The sequence below is a fragment of the Salmo salar genome, chromosome 15 (assembly GCF_965601325.2).
Source record: "Salmo salar chromosome 15, fSalSal1, whole genome shotgun sequence".
NCBI lineage: Eukaryota > Metazoa > Chordata > Actinopteri > Salmoniformes > Salmonidae > Salmo > Salmo salar.
In genome coordinates this window covers 40,387,163-40,409,745 of record NC_138305.1, presented here as the reverse complement: position 1 = coordinate 40,409,745, position 22,583 = coordinate 40,387,163, and the positions used below count along the sequence as shown (strand labels likewise).

Genomic DNA, 22,583 nt, shown 5'->3' with positions numbered 1-22,583 from the left:
ACCCCCAGGTAAGGCCTGACCACAGGAGTAGCAGTGTGGAACGTGTCTCTATGAAGATCAAAGGGGCCAGCACAAGTTTCGACAGTTCTAGTGAGAGGATGAGAGAAGCTGCTTCCTTGCAGATGAGTGTGGTGCTTGGTCGCCGGCGTACAACTTTCAAACCAAACACTTCTAAAGAAACGTAATTTGTATCTAAACAACGACATTCAATTATATTGTTTTTGTTTGTAGTTGTTTTTTCGTCAATGTTCACAATGTTACCTGCGAAATATAGTAGTGTTATAGTTTTCTTCACAACTTTTTGGTTTTACGCAACTTTGACACACGGGAGTGGATTTAGTCACTCAACTATTTTGGACCCTCGTGGGAAGTATAATATAAAGTGGAGGTTTGACCGGAGAACTATTTATTTTGAAATAGAAGTGGAAACTAGAGGATATATAGGATTTGGTCTATCTCCCAACGGTGCCATGGCGTCGTCTGACATTGTCATTGGTGGAGTCACGGATGGGACACCGTATCTACAGGTATGTTACTCACCTGGGTTTTACAGAATGAAAGTGACGCAAGGTATGCCTTGCTTTTTATCACATGAGAGGTGGGCTACTTTCACTGGAATTTTAACAGTGCATACATAGTTCAATTGTGCAGCTATATGAAAATTATGATTTATATTACATTTATGTTTAGCTATTTTCACAGGGCACTTGGGTATATTTGGGGTGTTTACCTGATGAAATAGTATTATCCAGAGCCATGTATTTAGATGAGACATGTATTCCTAAATACACGACTTTGGATCTAAAAGTAGATTAAATAATAATTGAGAGTCTCCAAATTGAATTTATGGTTATTGATCAGATGTAACAAGCTATTGGCCATACCTGTTACTGTTAGTCTGACCCCACTGCCTTATGGTAAACTTTTGTGGGGCACAGCCAGCCACTCGTGGATTGACTCCAATAGGGTAAAGGGTCTGGATATTGCTACACATCACAGGAAGCTCACTGTGCCTCAGGGATCTGGCAATGATGCCACACAATCTAACACAGTCCTTCTTATTGTGTTACCAGAGGGTCAGGGTCTATGAGGAGACAGCAGCTGTAGTTTTGTGCCAATGTTGTTGTTGTTTGTTGTCATGTATTTACAAGCAATGCTTGGCAGTGATAAGGACAAAGACATAACAGCCAGACAGTTGCCACAACAAAGCCCTGTATATACCTGGTGCTAACGTGTCCTGTGTCCTGATCTTGTCCGCATTCTGATTGTGCCCACGTTTTCTGAAATGTGTCTACATATGGTATTAAAATGTGTATGTTATCCGTCCACTGTGTCTGCATTGTGACCAGATTTCCTATTCTTTCAAAATAATTTGTATTTATTTTAAGACTTATATTGACAGACAGTCATTTACATTTCAGACACGGAACATAAGACACATTTTCTGAAGCTTTAATAGGAAAACTAGCTTTTTAGATGCTTCTGTTTGCAAATATATACACCATATATTACACACACAAAAGTATGGCATAAGTCAATTGGCCACCTTGTCAATGATTTTAAAGTGTAGGATAATGATGATTTAAATGGTTTCACTGTCCAGATGCGTTTGTCCACAAAGCGTGCCTGACTACCTCTGGAGGTGGTCAGGAAGACCTGATCACAATGCGTATTTTAATCATCTACACCTGTCTAAAAATGTGGGCACAATCAGAGTGTGGAGAAGATCAGGACAACGGAAGCATGTTGGTACCAGGTATAAACGGGGCTCAAGACAGTTGGTTAACCACAAATGAAGCATAGTCCTGTGGTAATAGTCCTTTAGCTAGTCGTGATCCTAGCTAATGTAATAATAGAGTAATAGATCAGTAATTAAGCAAAGTAATGCAATTATCTACCATGCTCTTTCAATTGTGTCATTGGAACACTGGTTCTCCCAAAGTTTTGTGATTTACATCTATGAATGTATTTTTACATTGAAGGGCTCTCTTGTCCCCTTGTTCAGGACAGTGTTATTGCAGACAGGACAGTTGTATTTTATCCGGCATGCTTTCAACAGGATTACTTTGCAGACGCCAACAGAAAAGTGCACAGAGATGTGCAGCAGAACTACAGGCTGCAGTATGGCAGGGAGAACAGTACACACACAGTCCTGGCTTTCAGCAGGCACCTCCTGACCTGTGACACAAGTGACAAGGACATCACGGTACGTGGGTGGTGGAAATGTTTTATCAATGGGAAATGTGGAGGTTGATGTTTGCGAGTTTGAATGTGTGCGTGTGTGAGTGTTTTAGTTTAAATGTCAGTTCATGCCCGACGTGTCATAGTACTTCTTACCGCATTTTAAAATTGAAATTCACTTATAGATAGAAGATGTGTATGTGTATTGTCTGCCCAGGAAAGCACAGTGAGGGTAATATGGGCCTACCACAGTGAGGATGTGAGACCGTCAGGACCGATGTACCATGGAGTGAACAGGGGGAGGAAGAGTATGCGGCTACTCGATCCAGGAAGTAAAGTTAATATTTCCTCTGAGATTGACTTTTTCAACTTGCAATACATAAACGTAAGTGTGACAGCTGGAGAAGAAAAGGTTACTTCTCTCACCCACTATCCGTCTCTTAAACAAACTTGATACCACTTCTAGGTTTTATTACTTCAGAGGACCTTTTGTACTCTGAGACTGTATTTGCAGTGTGTGAGATTTATGATCAGTCCAATTTTATGGAGAGTAAATACAGTATCAGTCTCTCTGTCTGTTTGTTCCTCTCAAGATAGGTGCCAGTGCCATTCAAGGACACTACCTACTGGTGTCAGATATTTAAGATCCAGAAGGTTCAGAAGAAGCACCATATCATTAGAGTAAGTACAGACTTGGAATTCATTGAGCTATATTAACAACACAGAAAAATTATCCAAATCGACAACAGGCTTTCCCTTGAGGAAGGAGTAGCCTACAGTTCAGTCAGCATGCAGTCATCTTGTTTACCTTTCTTTAAAGGCATCTCACCTGGATCATTTCTGAGTTTTTATTTGTCTGCCTGCCTCCCTCTTTCATTGCTGTCGCCTGAATGGGCTCCTCTTTCATTGCAGTCGTCTGTAGTGGGTTCCCCCCATGGGGAGATTTCTCCCACCTCTGAGGCACACCTGCCGCTTGTTTGCTGCTCCAAATTGCTATTGTGTATTAAATGAGCCATTATATAAATGATATGTCCCAAACATAATTGAACTAGTATGAAACCAAAAAGCTTTAAAACACACTTGATTAAAGGAGGTAGCACATACAATTTAGAATCAAAAGAATGCTGCGATGGCACATTCCTTATTCATTTCTTGTTCTAATCCTTAGTGGGATTTGTCATAAAGACCAAATGTGCTTTTGAAACTAGATTTTGATGTTTTACGAAAGGGCCTTAGTTTTATTAACATAGTATGGAATAGTAGTTCTGTACTGTATCGTGTTATCATTGGTCATATCACTTACAGTAGGACTTTTCTGCCAATTAGAAAACATGAGAGTTGCTTTTAAAGTTGCCATGGCTATGACCTCTTTGACTTTAGAATCCTTGAGCTCAAAACAAAGAGTCTTCAGTCATTAAGTGAACAAGAGCCAGAAAGATATAAATATAGCAAGCTCTCTCTTCTCTTACTCCCCCTCCAGCACACAGCTTACTGTACTGTACATGAATCTGGCTCTTCTGTTCTGCAATCTGCCACTCTGATGATGACAATTAGATCATAGAATGAGAAACACCAGCACCATTCTATCAAAAAAATATGCTCCACTGCCCTTATCCAATTTGTCAGAGGAGTTTAAGAAAGGTCTGGAAAATTCTACCCTTAGTTAAAAAAGGTCTGGAAAATCCTACCCTTATTAACAGCTGCAGGGCTCCGAGGATATCTGATTCCACTATACATAACACAAACTGTTGTGAGATATCCCAGATATTGTTGTGAACTCTTATTTTGGAAGGAGCTCTTTGCGTGAAGAAATAATGTAAGATGCTAAAGGTGTTGCCTTTATAGAATTAGTAGAGTAAAAGGGAAATCATTTCAGTATCCAAATGCCACGTGGGAGTCGGACTGTTGTGATTAAACATTGTTATTGTTATCCATTCCAGATGTGTTCATGTGCGTGTGCATGATGTGTGAGTCAGTGAGTGAGAGGCAGTATGTAAGACATCTGTTATTATGCGTGATATGAATGGGACTGTCTCCTCCAATTCATCTGTGGAGATGAAACGCTACTATTGTTCTTTTGGGGTTTTAAGGCATTTATACAGAAGTTTAAAAGGCCCATCTCATTTTCCCTGTGCACGTTGTACCAATAATCATATCTTGACACTTCAAAAAGACCCCATTCCCATTATATTTTCTCAGTCACGGTTTCTGTCCCTACCCTCCATCCACCTCTTTCGTCCCTCTGTGGGATTTGGTCGTTCACCACCTCACTCCACCCTCTATTATCTTGGGCACCACAACCTCACCTCCTGTTTAGATGACTCTATGACTTCCAAGACTTCCTGAAAACGGTCTACATGACATGCTTATTTTAGTTTGATAGATGTATTCTATTCAATGAAGTTCTTTATTCAGAGAAAGCGGCCTATAAAGTGTTCTATAAAGGCAGAGTTTGTTACACAGTGTACCAAATCGTCTAACAAGAGAGGCGCTATCCTTCCTCTCTCATGGCACAATCTCAACCTCAAACTTAGACTACCACGGCTGCTTCCACCATGAATAAATACATTTGAGAAAAAGTAGGAAGAATGTCTAAATATTAATACGGTGTTCATGGGCCAAGCTTTGGTCTTGTGTTCAGTTGATTTTAAAGGAGGCCTCACAGTATGATGTCACGGTTTGCCCAGCAGGCAGCAAGCTGCTTTTCTCAGATTCTAAGTCCAAGCTAGAGTCCCCCAGGCCCATTGAGGAAAAACGTATTTATTTACATTTATTTTTCACTACTTTCATCCTGAGGTGAGCAGGGCCTACCCAATCCTGTTTATCCCCTCTTGTGTGACTCCTACGGTTGAGAGCAATATAATTGAGGTCTAACCCTTTCCTGTCACGTCCTGACCAGCAGAGGGCGTATTGCTTAGTCTAGGTCAGGATGTGGCAGGGGGTTTGTGTTTGTTAAATGTTGGGTTGATGATTGGGACTTCCAATTGAAGGCAGGTGTGTATAGTTGCCTTTGATTGGAAGTCCTATATAGGTGTGTGTGTTTGTCTTTGGGGTTGTGGGGAATTGTGCTGTGTTGAGCCTATGCTTTTCCAGACTGTTGGTTGTTCGGTCATTCTCGTGAGTTCGTGTTGTTGTTTTGATGTTCATTTAGTCTGTAAATAAATACACACGATGAGCATACACATACCTGCTGCGTTTTGGTCCTCTTCTCTCCAGTACGACATTTTTAAGGATGAGTACGACTTATGTTATGACAGAATTCCCCACCAACAATGGACCAAGCAGCGGAAGAAGGCTGGCGAGGTAAGGGAGAGCGAGAGACACCCCCAATAATTTTTTAGGGGGGGGCACAAGGGCTGTTTGACGGGGCAAGAGCTGCCCGCCAGTCAACAGTCGTCGTCAGAGCTGCCCGCCAGTCAACAGTCGTCGTCAGAGCTGCCCGCCAGTCAACAGTCGTCGTCAGAGCTGCCCGCCAGTCAACAGTCGTCGTCAGAGCTGCCCGCCAGTCAACAGTCGTCGTCAGAGCTGCCCGCCAGTCAACAATCGTCGTCAGAGCTGCCCGCCAGTCAACAGTCGTCGTCAGAGCTGCCCGCCAGTCAACAGTCGTCGTCAGAGCTGCCCGCCAGTCAACAGTCGTCGTCAGAGCTGCCCGCCAGTCAACAGTCGTCGTCAGAGCTGCCCGCCAGTCAACAGTCGTCGTCAGAGCTGCCCGCCAGTCAACAGTCGTCGTCAGAGCTGCCCGCCAGTCAACAGTCGTCGTCAGAGCTGCCCGCCAGTCAACAGTCGTCGTCAGAGCTGCCCGCCAGTCAACAGTCGTCAGAGAGGTCAGAGCTGCGCTGAACTGCCGGAGTGGCCAGACTGCGCTGAACTGCCGGCGGTGGCCAGACTGCCCTGACCTGCCGGGGTGGCCAGACTGCCCTGACCTGCCGGAGTGGCCAGACTGCCCTGACCTGCCGGGGTGGCCAGACTGCCCTGACCTGCCGGAGTGGCCAGACTGCCCTGACCTGCCGGAGTGGCCAGACTGCCCTGACCTGCCGGAGTGGCCAGACTGCCCTGACCTGCCGGAGTGGCCAGACTGCCCTGACCTGCCGGAGTGGCCAGACTGTCCCGAGCTGCCGGAGTGGCCCGACTGCCTGGAACGGCCTGCACCTGAGCCACCTCCAGGATAGGTGGGTTGGGGAGGGAGGGTGTAGCACAGTGCCGTCGTTGACGGCAGCCACCCTCCCTTCCCTCCCTTATGGTTTAGGGGTTATTTTTTGTTGGGGTATTGGGGATTTTCTTGTTTTTCTTTTTTAGGTGCATCCTGGAGTCTGCACCTTGAGGGGGGGTACTGTCACGTCCTGACCAGCAGAGGGCGTATTGCTTAGTCTAGGTCAGGATGTGGCAGGGGGTTTGTGTTTGTTAAATGTTGGGTTGATGATTGGGACTTCCAATTGAAGGCAGGTGTGTATAGTTGCCTTTGATTGGAAGTCCTATATAGGTGTGTGTGTGTTTGTCTTTGGGGTTGTGGGGAATTGTTCTGTGTTGAGCCTATGCTTTGCCAGACTGTTGGTTGTTCGGTCATTCTCGTGAGTTCGTTTTGTTGTTTTGATGTTCATTTAGTCTGTAAATAAATACACATGATGAGCATACACATACCTGCTGCGTTTTGGTCCTCTTCTCTCCAGTACGACATTTTTAAGGATGAGTACGACTTATGTTATGACATTTCCTGCAGTCAAATGACTAAATAGACCTCTACTGGCCTCATGAGTGGAATGTTGTGAATGATTTATTATTTTATCATTAATAAACGCCCAAAATCTAGTGTTTCAATGTCAAGCGGTTTTGTTATATTTCAGTCTTCTGTGACGTATATAAAGTGTAATATTGGGATGCAAACTCAAAATTGAATACATTTCAAAATACTAATATCTGACATGGTACAGGTGTCGTCTTCTTTTTAAGCCCATAACCGTGTGTGTATAGTTTTGTTTCGAATTAGATTTGTTTAAGACTACCAATAAATAATCTGTGTGACCCTGATTTAGCCCACTGCAGTAAAAGTTAAGGCAAGTGTAGGCAATTCAAAAGAAGCCACCGGGGTTAGAATACACTCACATTTACTACTTCCCTCTTCTTTTTGTTTACAGATTGAGCCTTTGATTCAAAGGGGCCATGAAAACCTGGTCCATCACATTTTGTTGTATCAATGTGATAGCACCTTGAATGAGAGTGAGCTCAAGGCTGGCCATGAATGTTACCATCCAAATATGCCTGACTCCTTTCTCACGTGTGAGACGATAGTCTTCGCCTGGGCCATTGGTGGTGAGGTGGGCAATTGGTTCAAATTTGTAGTCATTTTTATTTCAGTGTTATAAAACTTTACATTAGCCACATGTATTTCCATGTATCAGAGTGATCATGTAAGCTTCCTTATTGACATGTTCAGTATGCCTCTCAATCTACCCTTACAGGGGTTCACCTATCCACCCCATGTTGGACTGTCCATTGGCACATCAATAGACCCTGTCTATGTCCTGATGGAGGTCCACTATGACAACCCAGCCTTTCAACAAGGTATAGTACACTCACAAGGACACGTCATGTTGCATTACAAACAATGAATGTGACTTGTCTGCCTTGACTCTATTGTAATTTTCCCATTTCACCCATTCACACCATACACATGCGTGTGGCAAAGTGATATGTACAGCACTTTACAGTTCAACAGTCAGTTACCCTGTTCATTGTAAAATTACTGTTTCATTGTCAGGAGTGGTGGACAGCTCTGGCCTGCGTCTGTTCTACACCCCAGAGTTGCGTCAGTATGATGCAGGAGTGATAGAGACAGGTGTGTGGGTGAGTCTGTACCACATGCTGCCTCCAGGCATGCAGGAGTACATCTCAGAGGGACACTGTACCCGCGAGTGTTTGCAGGAGGTAAGACAGCCAGCTATGACGGAGTCTTTCAAACTGGTGCGATGCCAGATATTCCCATTTCACTAGGGAACAACAGGAGTCAAACATCCACTGTTAAATTACTGTTATGCTATACCACCAACAGTGACAAGCCTCCATTTTAGTCTTGCTATGTGCCCAAAACAGTGGTCATCCAAAAATGCAATTAAACTAAAAAGTACTTTCTGCATCTGTGAGAGAATATCTATTTGCTCCTCTGTCAGTCCCTAGGCCAGGAGATGCCCAGCGGAGTGAGGGTGTTTGCTGTTCTGATGCATGCTCACCTAGCTGGCCGTGCCATCAGAACCAGACACTTCCGGGGACAGGAGGAGCTGCAGCACCTGTCACATGACGAGGAGTTTGACTTCAACTTCCAGGAGTTCCAGTTGCTGAAGGACGAGAGGCTGCTGTTACCTGTTGGTACTCTGAAATACTGTTTAGCTGACACGTTAAAGGTAGACTCAGCGATATGATGTAGGTGCACAAAGTAAACAGCATAGTGGGTCAATTTCCACAACAACTAAGAGCGTTGAAGAGTAAGGCTAAACTTCTCCACTGTTTTCATCCCGTACCTACCACGCTCTAACAACGTGAAGCGAACCCATGCACATGCGCAGATACTGTGTGTGACGCATGAGAGAGAATTCTTGCATATCACTCACCGCAATATCTGTGGTGCTGCTCGTGGCAACATCATTTAGCTGAGTCTACCTTTAAATAGTGTAGGAAATATGGGAATATAAATCTACCACTTGAGCTTGCCATGCAGGTTGAAGCATGTTCCCCTCCCTGTGATGAACAGTAATGATTGATGATTGCATGACTTTGATCCACCTACATAGATACAGGACATAATTAGAAGTTCATCTTTTGGCTGTTGCCTCGTACCTTCGACCGCAGCATAGCCATGCTAAAACCACAGGAAATCACGCCTCCTTGTACTGTATATTACTGCTTTTGTAACGGGGTGCGTACTGGCGGCAGAGAAGTCAGGCGCAGGAGAGCGAAAACTGATTTACAACGGTGTCGTTTAATAAACATAAAAACCACCGTAAACAGAACAATCAATGAATGGGTCAAACAAAACTCGGTATCCACCAGCATAACGTACACAAGCACTACAAGAAACAATTCCGGACAATGACATGGGGGGAACAGAGGGTTAAATACACAACATGTAATTGATGGAATTGAAACCAGGTGTGAGGGAAGACAAAACCAATGGAAAATGAAAGGTGGATCGGCGATGGCTAGAAGGCCGGTGACGTCGACCCCCGAACGCCACCCGAACTAGGAGAGGGACCGACTTCGGCGGAAGTCGTGACAGCTTTAGTGTTATCGTAATTATGTACTTTAATGAAAACACAATTTTGTTTGATGTGGTGTTCTAAATTCACAACCACAGAAGAGCCTTGATTTTAATCTTTCTTTTCAGGGTGACAATTTGATCACAGAATGCAAGTACACCACAAAAGACAGACAAAACATGACCTGGGTAAGAATGCACTACTCACAATCCACATGGATAAATGAATACTTATTTTGCCAGCTTTCTCTATTATTTTCTTCCTTTTGCTTTTATGGGGCCTTTGAAACTGAGCTGTCAGCTCTGACATGGTGAATCCAGCTCATCCTTAAGATGTGGTTTCTTCCTAATGATCTGTTTTATGTGAGTTTACAGAGATCACCTAATTGTTACATGTGTTCTATTGTTCCTCAGGCAGAGCCTATTTGAGCTTCAAATCTGTCTCTGTGTTTCTATGATTTGATTATTTGATGATTTGGTTGATTGCAGTACGGAACAAAAATGGTCATGTTCATAACAAGATTACACAACCCTTGAGGGTAGAGCTATGGGGTTATTGCTTTGACTTCAGATGTACCATAAGATGGACACAAAGCCCATATTGTTTTTGAACCATTCTTACCTTTGAAGAAAAATTACAGAGAAGGATGTTATCATTCCTGTTACACAATTACAAATTAATAGATCAGTAGAATTAGTATACTTAAATGGAATGGAATTTAGTGTTATGTACTTACCGGTAATAGAAATGAGTTGTGTTTCCCCTGCATGAACCTCTTGGTTCATACTTTCAGACATACAGTGCTGGGAAAAAGTATTTGCCTCCTTTCTGATTTTCTCTACTTTTGCATATTTTTGATACTGAATGTTATCAGATCTTCAACCAAAACCTAATATTAGATTAAGGGAACCTGAGTGAACAAATAACACAACATATTTATTTAATTAACAAAGTTATGCAACACCCAATGCCCCTGTGTGAAAAGGTAATTGCCTCCTTAAACTCAATAACTGGTTGTGCCACCTTTAGCTGCAATGACTGATCAACAACTACAGGAAGCATTTGGTTGCAGTCTCTCACATCAATGTGGAGGAATTTTGGCCCACCTTTGCATGCAGAACTGCTTTAACCTAGTCAACAGCCAGTGGAATCGCGTCGCGCGAAATACAAATACCTCATAAATGCTATAACTTCAATTTCTCAAACATATGACTATTTTACACCATTTTATAGATACACCTCTCCTGAATCGAACCACGTTGTCCGATTTCAAAAAGGCTTTACAGCAAAAGCAAAACATTAGATTATGTTAGGAGAGTACCCTGCCAAAAATAATCACACTGCCATTTTCAAAGCAACTAGCACGCATCACAAATACCCAAAACACAGCTAAATACAGCACTAACCTTTGACAATCGCCTCAGATGACACTCCTAGGACATCATGTTACACAATACATGTATTTTTTATTCGATAAAGTTCATATTTATATATAAAAACAGCATTTTACATCGGCGCATGACGTTCAGAAAATATTTTCCCTCAAATGCTTCTGGTGAATCAGCGCTACAATTTACAAAATTACTATTCGAAAACATTGGTAAAATATAATATTGTCATTCAAAGAATTATACATTAACATCTCGTGAATGCAACCGCATTGCCAGATTTAAAAATAACTTTACTGGGAAATCACACTTTGCAATAAACGAGGTGCTATGCTCAGAAAAATAGGCTAGGTGATACAGGTTAGCGCCATCTTGGACTCATCTAAAATCAAATATACTATTGTAAATATTCACTTACCTTTGATTATCTTCATCAGAAGGCACTTCCAGGAATCCCAGGGTCCACAACAAATGTAGTTTTGTTCGAAAAAGTTAATAATTTATGTCCCAATAGCTCCTTCTTGTTGGCGCGTTCCGAAGGCTACTCATAATATACGAAGCGCGCGGGACTTGTCCTCACGAATGTGCAAAAAAAATGTATTTACGTTCGTTCAAACATGTCAAACGTTGTATAACATAAATCTTTAGGGCCTTTTTCAATCAGAACTTCAATAATATTCAAGGCGGACGATTGCTTTGTCTTATTAAACGTTTCGGAACGAGAAAGTACCCACGGGCACGCGCGTCATAGTAGTAATGGCCCTCCCTCTATGACAAACTTTCCAGGCCTCTCGTTCGGTCAGTTTTTACCGGAGAAGACTCAAACCACTTTGTAAAGACTGTTGACATCTAGTGGAAGCCTTAGGAAGTGCTAAATGAATCCTAACTCATGGTGTGTTTCATCGGCAAAGGGTTGAAAGTGATTCCCACTTCCTGTTAGGATTTGTCTCAGGGTTTTGACTGCCATATGAGTTCTGTTATACTCACAGACACCATTCAAACAGTTTTAGAAACTTCAGAGTGTTTTCTATCCAAATCTACTAATTATATGCATATTCTCATTTCTGGGTAAGAGTAGTAAACAGTTTAAATCGGTACGTTTTTTATCCGGCCATGAAAATACTGCCCCCAATCCCCAACAAGTTTAACTCAGTGACATTTGTGGGTTTTCAAACATGAACTGCTCATTTCAAGTCCTGCCACAACATCTCAATTGGGATTAGTTCTGGACTTTGACTAAGCTATTACAAAACTTCGAACTTGCTGCTTTTTAACCATTTTCATATAGACTTGATTGTGTGTTTTGGATCATTGTCTTCTGCATAACCCAGCTGCACTTCAGCTTCAGCTCACAGACACATGGCCTAACATTCTCCTGTAGAATTCTCTGATACAGAGCAGAATTCATGGTTCCTTCTATTAAGATAAGTTGGCCCGGTTCCTGAGGCAGCAAAGCATCCCAAAACCATCACACTACCACCACCATGCTTGACCATTGGTATGAGGTTCTTACTGTGGAATGCAGTGTTTGGTTTTTGCCAGACATAATGGAACCCATCTCATCCAAAAAGCACTTGGAAGCACCTGGATGATCATCAAGACTCTTGGAAGAATGTTATATGGACAGATGAGTCAAAAGTAAAACCAAACACTACATTCCACACTAAGAACCTTATACCAACGGTCAAGCATGGTGGTGGTAGTGTGATGGTTTGGGGATGCTTTGCTGACTGGACGACTTACCTTAATAGAAGGAACCATGAATTCTGCTCTGTATCAGAGAATTCTACAGAAGAATGTCAGGCAATGCATCTGTGAGCTGAAGCTAAAGCGCAGCTGCGTCATGCGGTAAGACAACGATCCAAAACGCACAATCAAGTACATGAAAATGGCTAAAAAGCAACACATTTGAAGTTTTGGAATGGCCTAGTCAAAGTCCAGACCTAATCCCATTTGAGATGTTGTGGCAGGACTTGAAATGAACAGTTCATGCTTGAAAACCCACAAATATCACTGAGTTCAAGCAGTTCTGCATGGAAGATTGGGCCAAAATTCCTCCACAGATACGTGAGAGACTGATCAACAACTATAGGAAACGTTTGGTTAGAGTCATTGCAGCTAAAGGTGGCACAACCAGTTATAGAGTATAATGGGCCAATTCCTTTTTCACACAGGGGCGTTGGGTGTTGCATAACTTTGTTTATTAAATAAATGAAATATGTATGTAATTGTTGTGTTATTTGTTCACTCAGGTTCCCTTAATCTAATATTAGGTTTTGGTTGAAGATCTGATAACATTCAGTATCAAAAATGTGCAAAAGTAGGGAAAATTAGAAAGGGGGCAAATACTTTTTCACGGCACTGTACTGTATGTGTTAAAGACTGTTCAGCCAAGAACAGACAATCTGTCTGCAGATACCCCCCCAGGACCACAGGTGGGATCTTGGTTATATAGTTGTTTGCAGCTACTGGCATCGTTTCTTACAGAGACATCAAACGAACAAATGACTGATGACTACAGTTGTAAAACGGGGCTTCTTCTCTTCTAGGGTTAGTCTCTACTGTTCAGGAGTAAACATGCCAACCAATTGTTATTCTGGAACAATATAAAACAGAATTTTATTCCATTACAGCTTTGTCACCACAAGGCACTGTTATTGTATCAGCTTTGTGTTAGACATAATACAGCCTGAAGTGGTACTTAATCTATATCAGTCACATGTTTTCAGAACAGATTTTCATGATTTCTTAGTGGTTTACAAGGACCCTGGTGCCAAATCTTAGTGTTTGTTAAGGTTCATGATTGTTACACAGATATCCATGTATTTGCAGAAGAATGTTGTTGTGGGACTAAATAGAATAAAATAGAAGTGTAATTTGATAACAGTAAAGGCAGTGGTGCAGACTACACGCTGTGCGTAGGACCCCAGCAGCCCCCCCACCATAATTTTGTAGATGAGATTGTAAACAACATTTCTTATTGTTGAGAGATAGCATACTGGAATACACAAGGTGCAATTTTGTAATTTGGTTGTGCATCAGCAGTTTTTCTCTTGTCATGTCAGTCACTGACAATCACTCAATTATCCCATGTCAGCTAACATTTTATAAAACTGCAAGGATTATAAGTCTAGCCAGCTATCTAAACCTTCATCGCTGAATTAGGAAAGGCACATGCCCAGGGGCCCTGACCTCCAGGGGTCCACCGACCTCCAGGGGACCCATTGATTTTGTTAGTCATCCAGATATTGTATGAACATGGCATAAGCCAAGGCAAAATGTGTACAATTTCAGAAAATTAGCTTTAGAACAGCAACATTTTCTCTCCACCCCATAGAACATTTTGTAGAATTGTTGGAAATTAGCATTAAAACTGCTAAATGTTCGCTCCTCCGCCAAGAGGGAGGCCACTAAAATGCCTGCGAGGTGGGGGGAGGGCAACCAAATCTCACTTAGGGCCCGCAAAAGGCTAGAGGAGGCTGAGTATACGTAACCTTTAATGTATCTGTTGTATTGGTATTTAGTATACAGAATAGGGAAAGGGGGGATACCTAGTCAGTTGCACAACTGAATGCATTGAACCGAAATGTGTCTTCCGCATTTAACCCAACCCCTCTGAATCAGAGAGGTGTGGGGGCTGCCTTAATCGTCATCATCGGCACCCAGGGAGCAGTTGATGTGGGGGTTATCTGCCTTGCTCAAGGGCAGAACGGCAGAATGTTCTACCTTGCCGGCTTGGGGATTCGAACCAGTGACGTTTCGGTTACTGGCCCAATGCTCTTAACCACTTGATTTCTAGATGATTTTCCCTCTGGCTGTTCCCTCAGGGTGGTTTGACCACCAGGGATGAGATGTGTCTGTCCTACCTGCTCTACTATCCCAGAGTGAACCTGACCAGGTGTGAGAGCCTCCCTGAGATCAACGGGCAGCTTAAGTTCATCGGAGTCAAAGAGATCCAGATGCCTGCCACGTAAGTAAGAGGCTCTGTACTGCGACTGCAATACCCATGTAGCGGTTCAAGTTGGAACCTGTAACACCAATTGGGGAAGATCATTTTTAGGTGAAGAGTTTTCTCTGCCTGGAGCACCTTACAAATGTCAAAGGTCATACACAATGCATTCTCATGGAGAAGTTATGTTCCAAATGAGTTACTGCATGTTATAGAGAGAGATTAAATACATATGTTCCCCCAGGCCTGGGAGAGAGAATAGGGGAACGACTGGAAGAGGTTTATGGGACAAAGAGATTGCATGTCATAGGAAGGAGGAAAGGACAGAGGAATATGGGGTATAGTCCCAAAGAGCTCATAGTCACACTAGCCCAGTGGGGTCAACATGTGGAGCACATCTGAAGTTGAGCACAGTGTTACTCTTTTTCCTGTTTTAGATGGTTCTGTTTTGTTTTACCAGTTAGCATGCTGGAATTTGACAGCAAGATATATAAAGCAATAGTTTGTTTTCCTTTCTATGTTTTTGCTCTTGCATTCCATTCATTTTGTTCAAAATAACATATTGTTCATCCATTTAAATTAGACAATGCACAATGTTTGTCTCTGTAGCTAGATTCCCATTCAATTGGTGACAATTTGTCATGGGAATATTCAACAATCTGAATAAAGAAAATATACGCATTTTCCCTCTAGTGGTGTTTCCACCAAACTAACTTGTTGTAGAGAAAAATCTGTGCATGATGACAGTGCACACAAAATTTAAATTTTTGCTTAAGTTTTCATTACCGAATAAAAATCTAAAGTTCAACCGATAGTTTTGTCACAAAAACTGTTGCGTTAAATAGCAAATCTGCCTACTCTGGTTTTGGCACATGCGTTCTAGGCAACAGCTCACATACAAAGTGAGGGTGGGCTAGTCTACATGATGACAATATTATGGATGCACGAGAATATTTGTATTTGTCAAACGGCAGTCAAGCATCGATCATCATGTCAACAGATAAGACCCTCGGTATTTATTGGAAGGGAGCATCAAGCTCATAGCGCGCACTTTCAACACCCACTTCATCTGTAGCCTAATAAACTGTGTGGTTTCCTGAGTCGTAGTTGGAGGACCACATTCCATATCATCTTATACAAATCTTTGATATCATCGTGTGACTCCAAGTTTGCTTTCATGTAATGGTTATTATATCAGTATTTGCGCGTACAGGCGTTTCCACTGCTATTTCTCGCATAATACATTTTACCGACACCCACGATGTCCAATAAACATAGTATCTGTAGATATTTATAAAATTGTACTGAAACGTCCTGTTTCTATCACAGCTGTCCTGTTTTTATACTGTATGACTTTACTTGCATGAAAACTGGATGGTAGCATGCTTAGTGAAACATAATTTTACCATTAAGTTTTTCCATCTTTGCTTTTATGCAAATAAAATGACAATAGCATCAAAAGCAGATGTGAAATCCTGAAACATAACATCAATCTACTTCATGTAATCATTAGATTACGTACAAGTCAGTTCATTGTCAGTATGTCAGTAAATTAAAGAAACAGTGCAACCTATTCCTTAACTGATGCTACTGTAGGTAGCATCACTTAAGGAAGTCCTGTGTGGCTCAGTTGGTAGAGCATGGTGTTTGCAACGCCAGGGTTGTGGGTTTGATTCCCACGGGGGACCAGTACGGGAAAAAAATGTATGAAATGTATGCATTCACTACTGCAAGTTGCTCTGGATAAGAGTGTCTGCTAAATGACTAAAATGTAAATGTATGTAATGTGTCCATGGTGTTTCCTGTCCATATGCCCCTGAGTGGTAAGTTGTGTAAGCGAGACCTTAGACCTGAGAATAGTTTGTAAAAAAGGCCTGGAAATGAGAGTGTATTTGATGGGTTGGGCTGCTGGAGTGCGTTTACTCTTCCTGCTATTACAGCATGGCTACACTCCTTTTATTCCAAAAAGCCTTGTCATGAAGAGGAACACCAACCTTCTATAAACAAAAACTGGCCTTAGCAGGAAACAGCAGTCCCACTTTCCCTAATGTCTTCCTCATGGAAATGCTTTTGGAAGGATTTAGTTAGCAGCTGCTGTTTTTCATTCTGAACATAAATTGTAAAGATTTTGAATATTGTAGAGTACATTCGGAAAGTATTCAGACCCCTTCACTTTTTTCACATTTTGTTACGTTACAGCCTTATTCTAATATTGTTTTTTCCCCTCCTCAATCTACACACAATGTTTCCTGGCACACCGTATTGTTAATTCTGGTGGAAGAGTATTGGTTCTTACATTTAAGAATGATGGAGGCTACTGTGTTCTTGGGGACCTTCAATGCTGCAGAAATGTTTTGGTACCCTTCCCCAGATCTGTGCCTCGACACAATCCTGTCTCTGAGCTCTACGGACAATTCCTTCGACCTCTTGGCATGGTTTTGTCAACTGCGGGACCTTATATCCTGTAGACAGGTACTGTAGGTGCCTTTCCAAAACATGTCGAATCAATTGAATTTACCACAGGTGGGCTCCAATCAAGATGTAGAAAAATCTCAAGGATGATCAATGGAACAGGATGCACCTGAGATCAATTTCGAGTCTCATAGCAAAGAGTCTGAATACTTATGTAAATAAGGTATTTCTGTTTTTGGTTTTTAATAACTGTACAACATTTTTTTCTTCTTCCTGTTTTCGCCTCGTCGTTAGAGGGTATTTTGTGTAGACTGATGTTTTTTTTAAATTATTTAATCAATTTTAGGATAAATCTGTAACGTAACAAAATGTTCATAAAGTGGAGGGATCTGAATACTTTACAGTGCACTGTACATGAATACAGTGACTGATATATTGTGCATCAGCATGTGTATGGTAAATACTCTACATTTTACATTCTTCCTTTTACATTCGACCTTTCACTTAATGTATATTCTTCTTCTGTCAAAGGACCTGGCCTTTCATCATCAAGAGCCCAAAGAAGTACAGCAACCTCTCCTTCACAGAGGCCATGGACAAGTACAGGTGGTCGAAGAACAGAGGGAAGTCTTTCAACGAGATGGTTCTACAGCTGCCCATGAATGTGCGCTGCTCCAGGTGGGGGCAGGACGAGTGGTCGGTGAGTGTTCAGTCAGGGCTGGGGTTGATGTAGTGCTTTCAATTAGTCACTGACTAGGGAACCAGAGGGAACCAAAGAATCTGTGTCCTTTCACTCTTCTGGGATGTTGATTTATATAAATGTTGATCACTTATTAGTTTAAAATCGACTGTATAATATATGATTGAATGTGTTTTAAATAGTAATCTTCCTCACTGTATTTCATAGTTATACATATGTCCCTCTCTTTCGTTCCCCCTCCAGATTCAAGGGACCATGGTGTCACCACCAGAGGTGAAGTCTGAAGTCAAGCCTCCCTCCATGGTGTGCCGTTCTGCCTCAGAGCCACACAGTGGAGTGGTTCTACTCTTTACCATGTGCCTCACATACTCTATAGTCCAGATCTGCTAAAGCCTTTAGTCTATAGCCAGACCACTGTGTGAATCACACCACTCACTCTCTCACACCGGCCGTGGAAGAAGTCGTTTGACTGAAGAAGACGTTCCTAGAATCTCTCCGCCCTCTCCATTCATTATGTGTTATTGGGGTGTCTGTTGAATGCAAATTCAGTCCTTGATCAGCAACAATAGAAGATGGTTCTAGAATGACTTCTCTGACTCGATCGGAGTTATCGGAGTGTGAATTATTATAAGCAATCTTCCATCGGATGAGCTGAAGTTCACATGTTGGAAAAATGTTTTGTTGTTGTCTAAATATATACATGTATAAACCATACTTTTTATATTCTGTGTGTCCAAAAGTTAATACATGTTTAAAGAGTTTTATTTTGTACTTATTAGTATTACCTACGGTCAAGTTTGGGTTGTTAGTTATTTATTTTGAGTGTAAGACAAGACCCTTTTGCTAGTATTGCTCATGATGCGTTCTTCATAGCCTATGATTGGAATTCTCTAGACCTGAGTACATTACTTGACAAGTCTACATAGAAACATAGTAATAGATGATTTCCCTGATCCCATTATCCTGTGGCAGCTCAGGGGGTGTTTCAGTACTGTAAGGCCACTGTTATGGCCTTGGGCTCCCTGGTACCGCTAGGAACATCTCTCCCTAAGGCCACAGGGCCACCAGCACCGCTAGTCCGATTTACAGCGATTACTCTGACTGACTAACTCTAATGTGCCAACGTCCCATATCGTCAGAAACAGGTCAAAAAGGAAGGTCTCGTTCTTGCTTTTCTGCATGTGTTAGGTGGTTGGAGAGAAGAGTCATGGAATATGGAATATTGTGTTATTTACAGACCACGTGGATGACAATGCATGAATATTTGGATGGATGAATGGATGTATATTTAATCTAATGGATACAGCAGTAGGATAGGGACGCAAAAGAAGGTATGTGAATTATTAGATTACATGGGACCATTATGAAAATGTATTGCCATCATTGTCTTTTACCAGGTTATTAAGTGTTTTGTTTCTCTAGTCAGGCTTCTAGTCAGGCTGGATTATTATGAAAAGGCAGTTTTCTCACAGGGGATGGACTTAGCTGTTTTGAATTTGCCACCATCTGCAGTGTGGGACTGATGTATTGTTTGAGATAGTCATGGGTGAAAACATGACTTTTTTCCCCCTTGGGCTACCTCTCTGTCCAACAGTTATTCTGTCTGTGTTCTGCACTTATAACAAAAAGTGACATCTAGAACCTAAAATAGTTATTTGGCTCTCCACATAAGAGAACCCTTTTGGGTTCAACGTAGAACCCTCTGTGAACAGGGGATCTACATGAAACCCAAAAGGGTTCTTCTACCTAGTACCAAAAAGGGTAGCACCACAGTGGTTCTCCTATGGGGACAGCCGGGGAACCGTTTTGGAACCCTTTTTTTCTAGGAGTGTAGGATTCTGGTCCAGCTTTCCTCTATGTGTCAGTGGTGCCTAACATCGAGGTGATACCATAGTATAACAACAGTATGAGATAGTAGCCATCCGACCTCTCTCAAAACTGGCAAATCAAGACCACCTATATTTAAGGACATTTTTTATATAACAAACAAGAAATCCAAGTTAATTAAGGATTCCCTGAGGATAAGCAGTCATTGAGGACTGCTCCTGTTGCAAGGTGGGGAACCATGTAAGAGCATTGCAAAGTTATTTGGTTTTCCTGAATTTGATGCCCTTGTCAAATGCCATGGGACATGAAAGAGCCACTCTCAAGATGGTGCATGTTTTGAATAAAGGATGTGACTGTGGTGCATCAGAGTAGATTGGTGTAATCTGTCCAATGATTGTGTTAGATGAAATTCAATTTGCTCCTAAGGCTGATTCCTCTGTTGCTACTGCTGCTGCTTCTGTCCTGAATGTCATTATGTCAGTGTTGTACATATACAATTACCAGTAGCAGATGTTTTTCATTGACCTCAAAGCTAGTCCTGTCTGAGTAGACCAGCACAATGCTTCTTTGAGGTCCAAATGATTCCAGATATCAATTCCGAAAGCATCCAGCAGAGGTCAGTATTCACTAGCAAATTGCTGCACCACATCCTCAAAACCTACACTGAGAGTGTGAGCTTGATCTTATTGCATCAAAACATTGCAGACACTGATCCTCCATAGAAAGCCTTGTAATTTGTGTATTATTTAAAACCAATATCAAAAGGATGACATCCCCACTGGGCAGAAACTGGTTGAATTAATGTTTTTTCCACATCATTTCAACCCATAAAATGAATGTGATGACGTTGAATCAACGTGGAAAACTGATTGGATTTGCAAAAAGTCTTCAACGTAAGGACATTCCGGCATTTTTTCACCCAACCTTTAACCTACATCCAATGACGTGACATTTTTTCTTGAATTCACATCTGTTGACAACTCAACCAAATGTATGTCAAAACTAGACTTTAAACTGACGTCTATGCTCAGTGAGTCTCCTTTAGGTCAGACTGTGTAATACAAGGTCTTGGCCCAGGATGCCTGCCAATTCACATTTTTATTAGGAGCTCTATCCTACACTGGATTTGACTTGCTGACAAATCTTTGGATGTAAACACACGGATCCCTCATAACATATCCATCATGTACAGTATGTCTCAGCCTGGTCTCAGATACAGACACACCCAATCCCCCTGTCTGGGAGCTGCATGGAAGCGTTTTATTCAATTTCGTGATCAGTCTGGAGGGCCAGGAACCCTCTGGACATGTTTGGGAGACCATTGGTTACTCTTCCTGTGACAAAGCAATTATTATTGAGCCCAGAGGAGGCTAGTAAGAGAGACTCTGACAAGTGTCATTTCTCAAGGCCTCATAGAAAGACTGCTGTGGGTAGTGTGTAAATATACCCATCTGGCCAAACCACCAGGGAATGACCTTTACCCATCCTATCCCATTCCTCCTCCTGTCCTTGGACCTTTTACAGCAGCAGACTCACAATCAACAATTGGCACTCCCCTCAAATGGCATTCGCTGGTCCTCAAGCCACGGAGACATGCTTATATAAGACAAGAACCTGACAGGTCTACTACTACAGAAGGTGCAGTTTTCTCCTGGCTGGCTGGAGGATATGGTGGGAAACAAATGAGCGATTGTCTTGGCCTTTCTCTCTTTGATGCTGCTTAGCACAGGATGAGGCAAGGGCAGCAGGGAATTGAAAAGGACATAAAACAAATTACTCAATCAAGCAGGAAAATGGGGCCAGCCAGGAAAATGGCAAAACAAGACATGTATCTACTACAGACATCATCAATTGTACACAGTGTAGGCTAGAAAATATGTATTGTTTGTTTGGCTGTCCATCTGACAACACATATATATACTGTATATACTGTATATATATAACATTGGTCTTTTGGTGTTCTTTATCTAATTCAAATGAACAGTAAATAAACCTGTAATAATTGCACCTAATAATATTTAACTTCTGACCAAATTAGACTGAGCAAAGTAATCCTGTCTGGTGGATTATAGATAACATTGGGGCCCTTGAAGTGGACTTTCCAATCCGAGTTCTCAGAAAACCTTGACCTTTTCTTTCCTCTGCCCATTCTCAGCCACAAATAGCTTTGAGAGACACATCTGCAACGAATGAGCTCCAACTAAAACTCTAACTACAGAGATGTATAACATTTTAAATGTTGATTTAGATTTTACTTGATAAGACTATTTTAACAAGACTGCCCCCCAAAAAATTCCAAAACATGTACAGTATGTTATCCAGGTGGTTCAGTATGTTGTCCAGGTGGTACAGTATGTTATCCAGGTGGTTCAGTATGTATTGCAGGTGGTGCAGCATGTTATGCAGGTGGTTCAGTATGTTATGCAGGTGGTTCAGTATGTATTGAAGGTGGTACAGTATGTATTGCAGGTGGTTCAGTATGTATTGCAGGTGGTTCAGTATGTTATGCAGGTGGTTCAGTATGTATTGCAGGTGGTACAGTATGTTATGCAGGTGGTTCAGTATGTATTGCAGGTGGTTCAGTATGTTATGCAGGTGGTTCAGTGTGTTATGCAGGTGGTTCAGTATGTTATACAGGTGGTTCAGTATGTTATGCAGGTGGTACAGTATGTTATGCTGGTGGTACAGTATGTTACGCAGGTGGTTCAGTATGTTATGCAGGGGGTACAGTATATTATGCAAGTGGTTCAGTATGTTATGCAGGTGGTACAGTATGTTATGCAGATGGTACTGTACGGTATGCAGGTGGTACATTATGTTATGCAGGTGGAACAGTATGTTATGCAGGTGGTTCAGTATGTTATGCAGGTGGTACAGTA

General features: G+C 41.9%; 1 protein-coding gene across 1 annotated transcript; it reads left to right on the top strand.

Annotated features, from left to right (window-relative positions):
* Positions 1-20,075, top strand: LOC106571350 (DBH-like monooxygenase protein 1 homolog). Its single transcript, XM_045695657.2, has 12 exons — positions 1-527; positions 2,060-2,206; positions 2,399-2,566; positions 2,779-2,862; positions 7,314-7,493; positions 7,638-7,740; positions 7,937-8,103; positions 8,346-8,537; positions 9,557-9,616; positions 14,644-14,786; positions 17,709-17,877; positions 18,121-20,075. Exons 1-12 carry the CDS (start codon positions 246-248, stop codon positions 18,265-18,267), a joined length of 1,842 nt encoding a protein of 613 aa, XP_045551613.1. The 5' UTR covers positions 1-245; the 3' UTR covers positions 18,268-20,075.
* Positions 20,076-22,583: the final 2,508 nt, after the last annotated feature.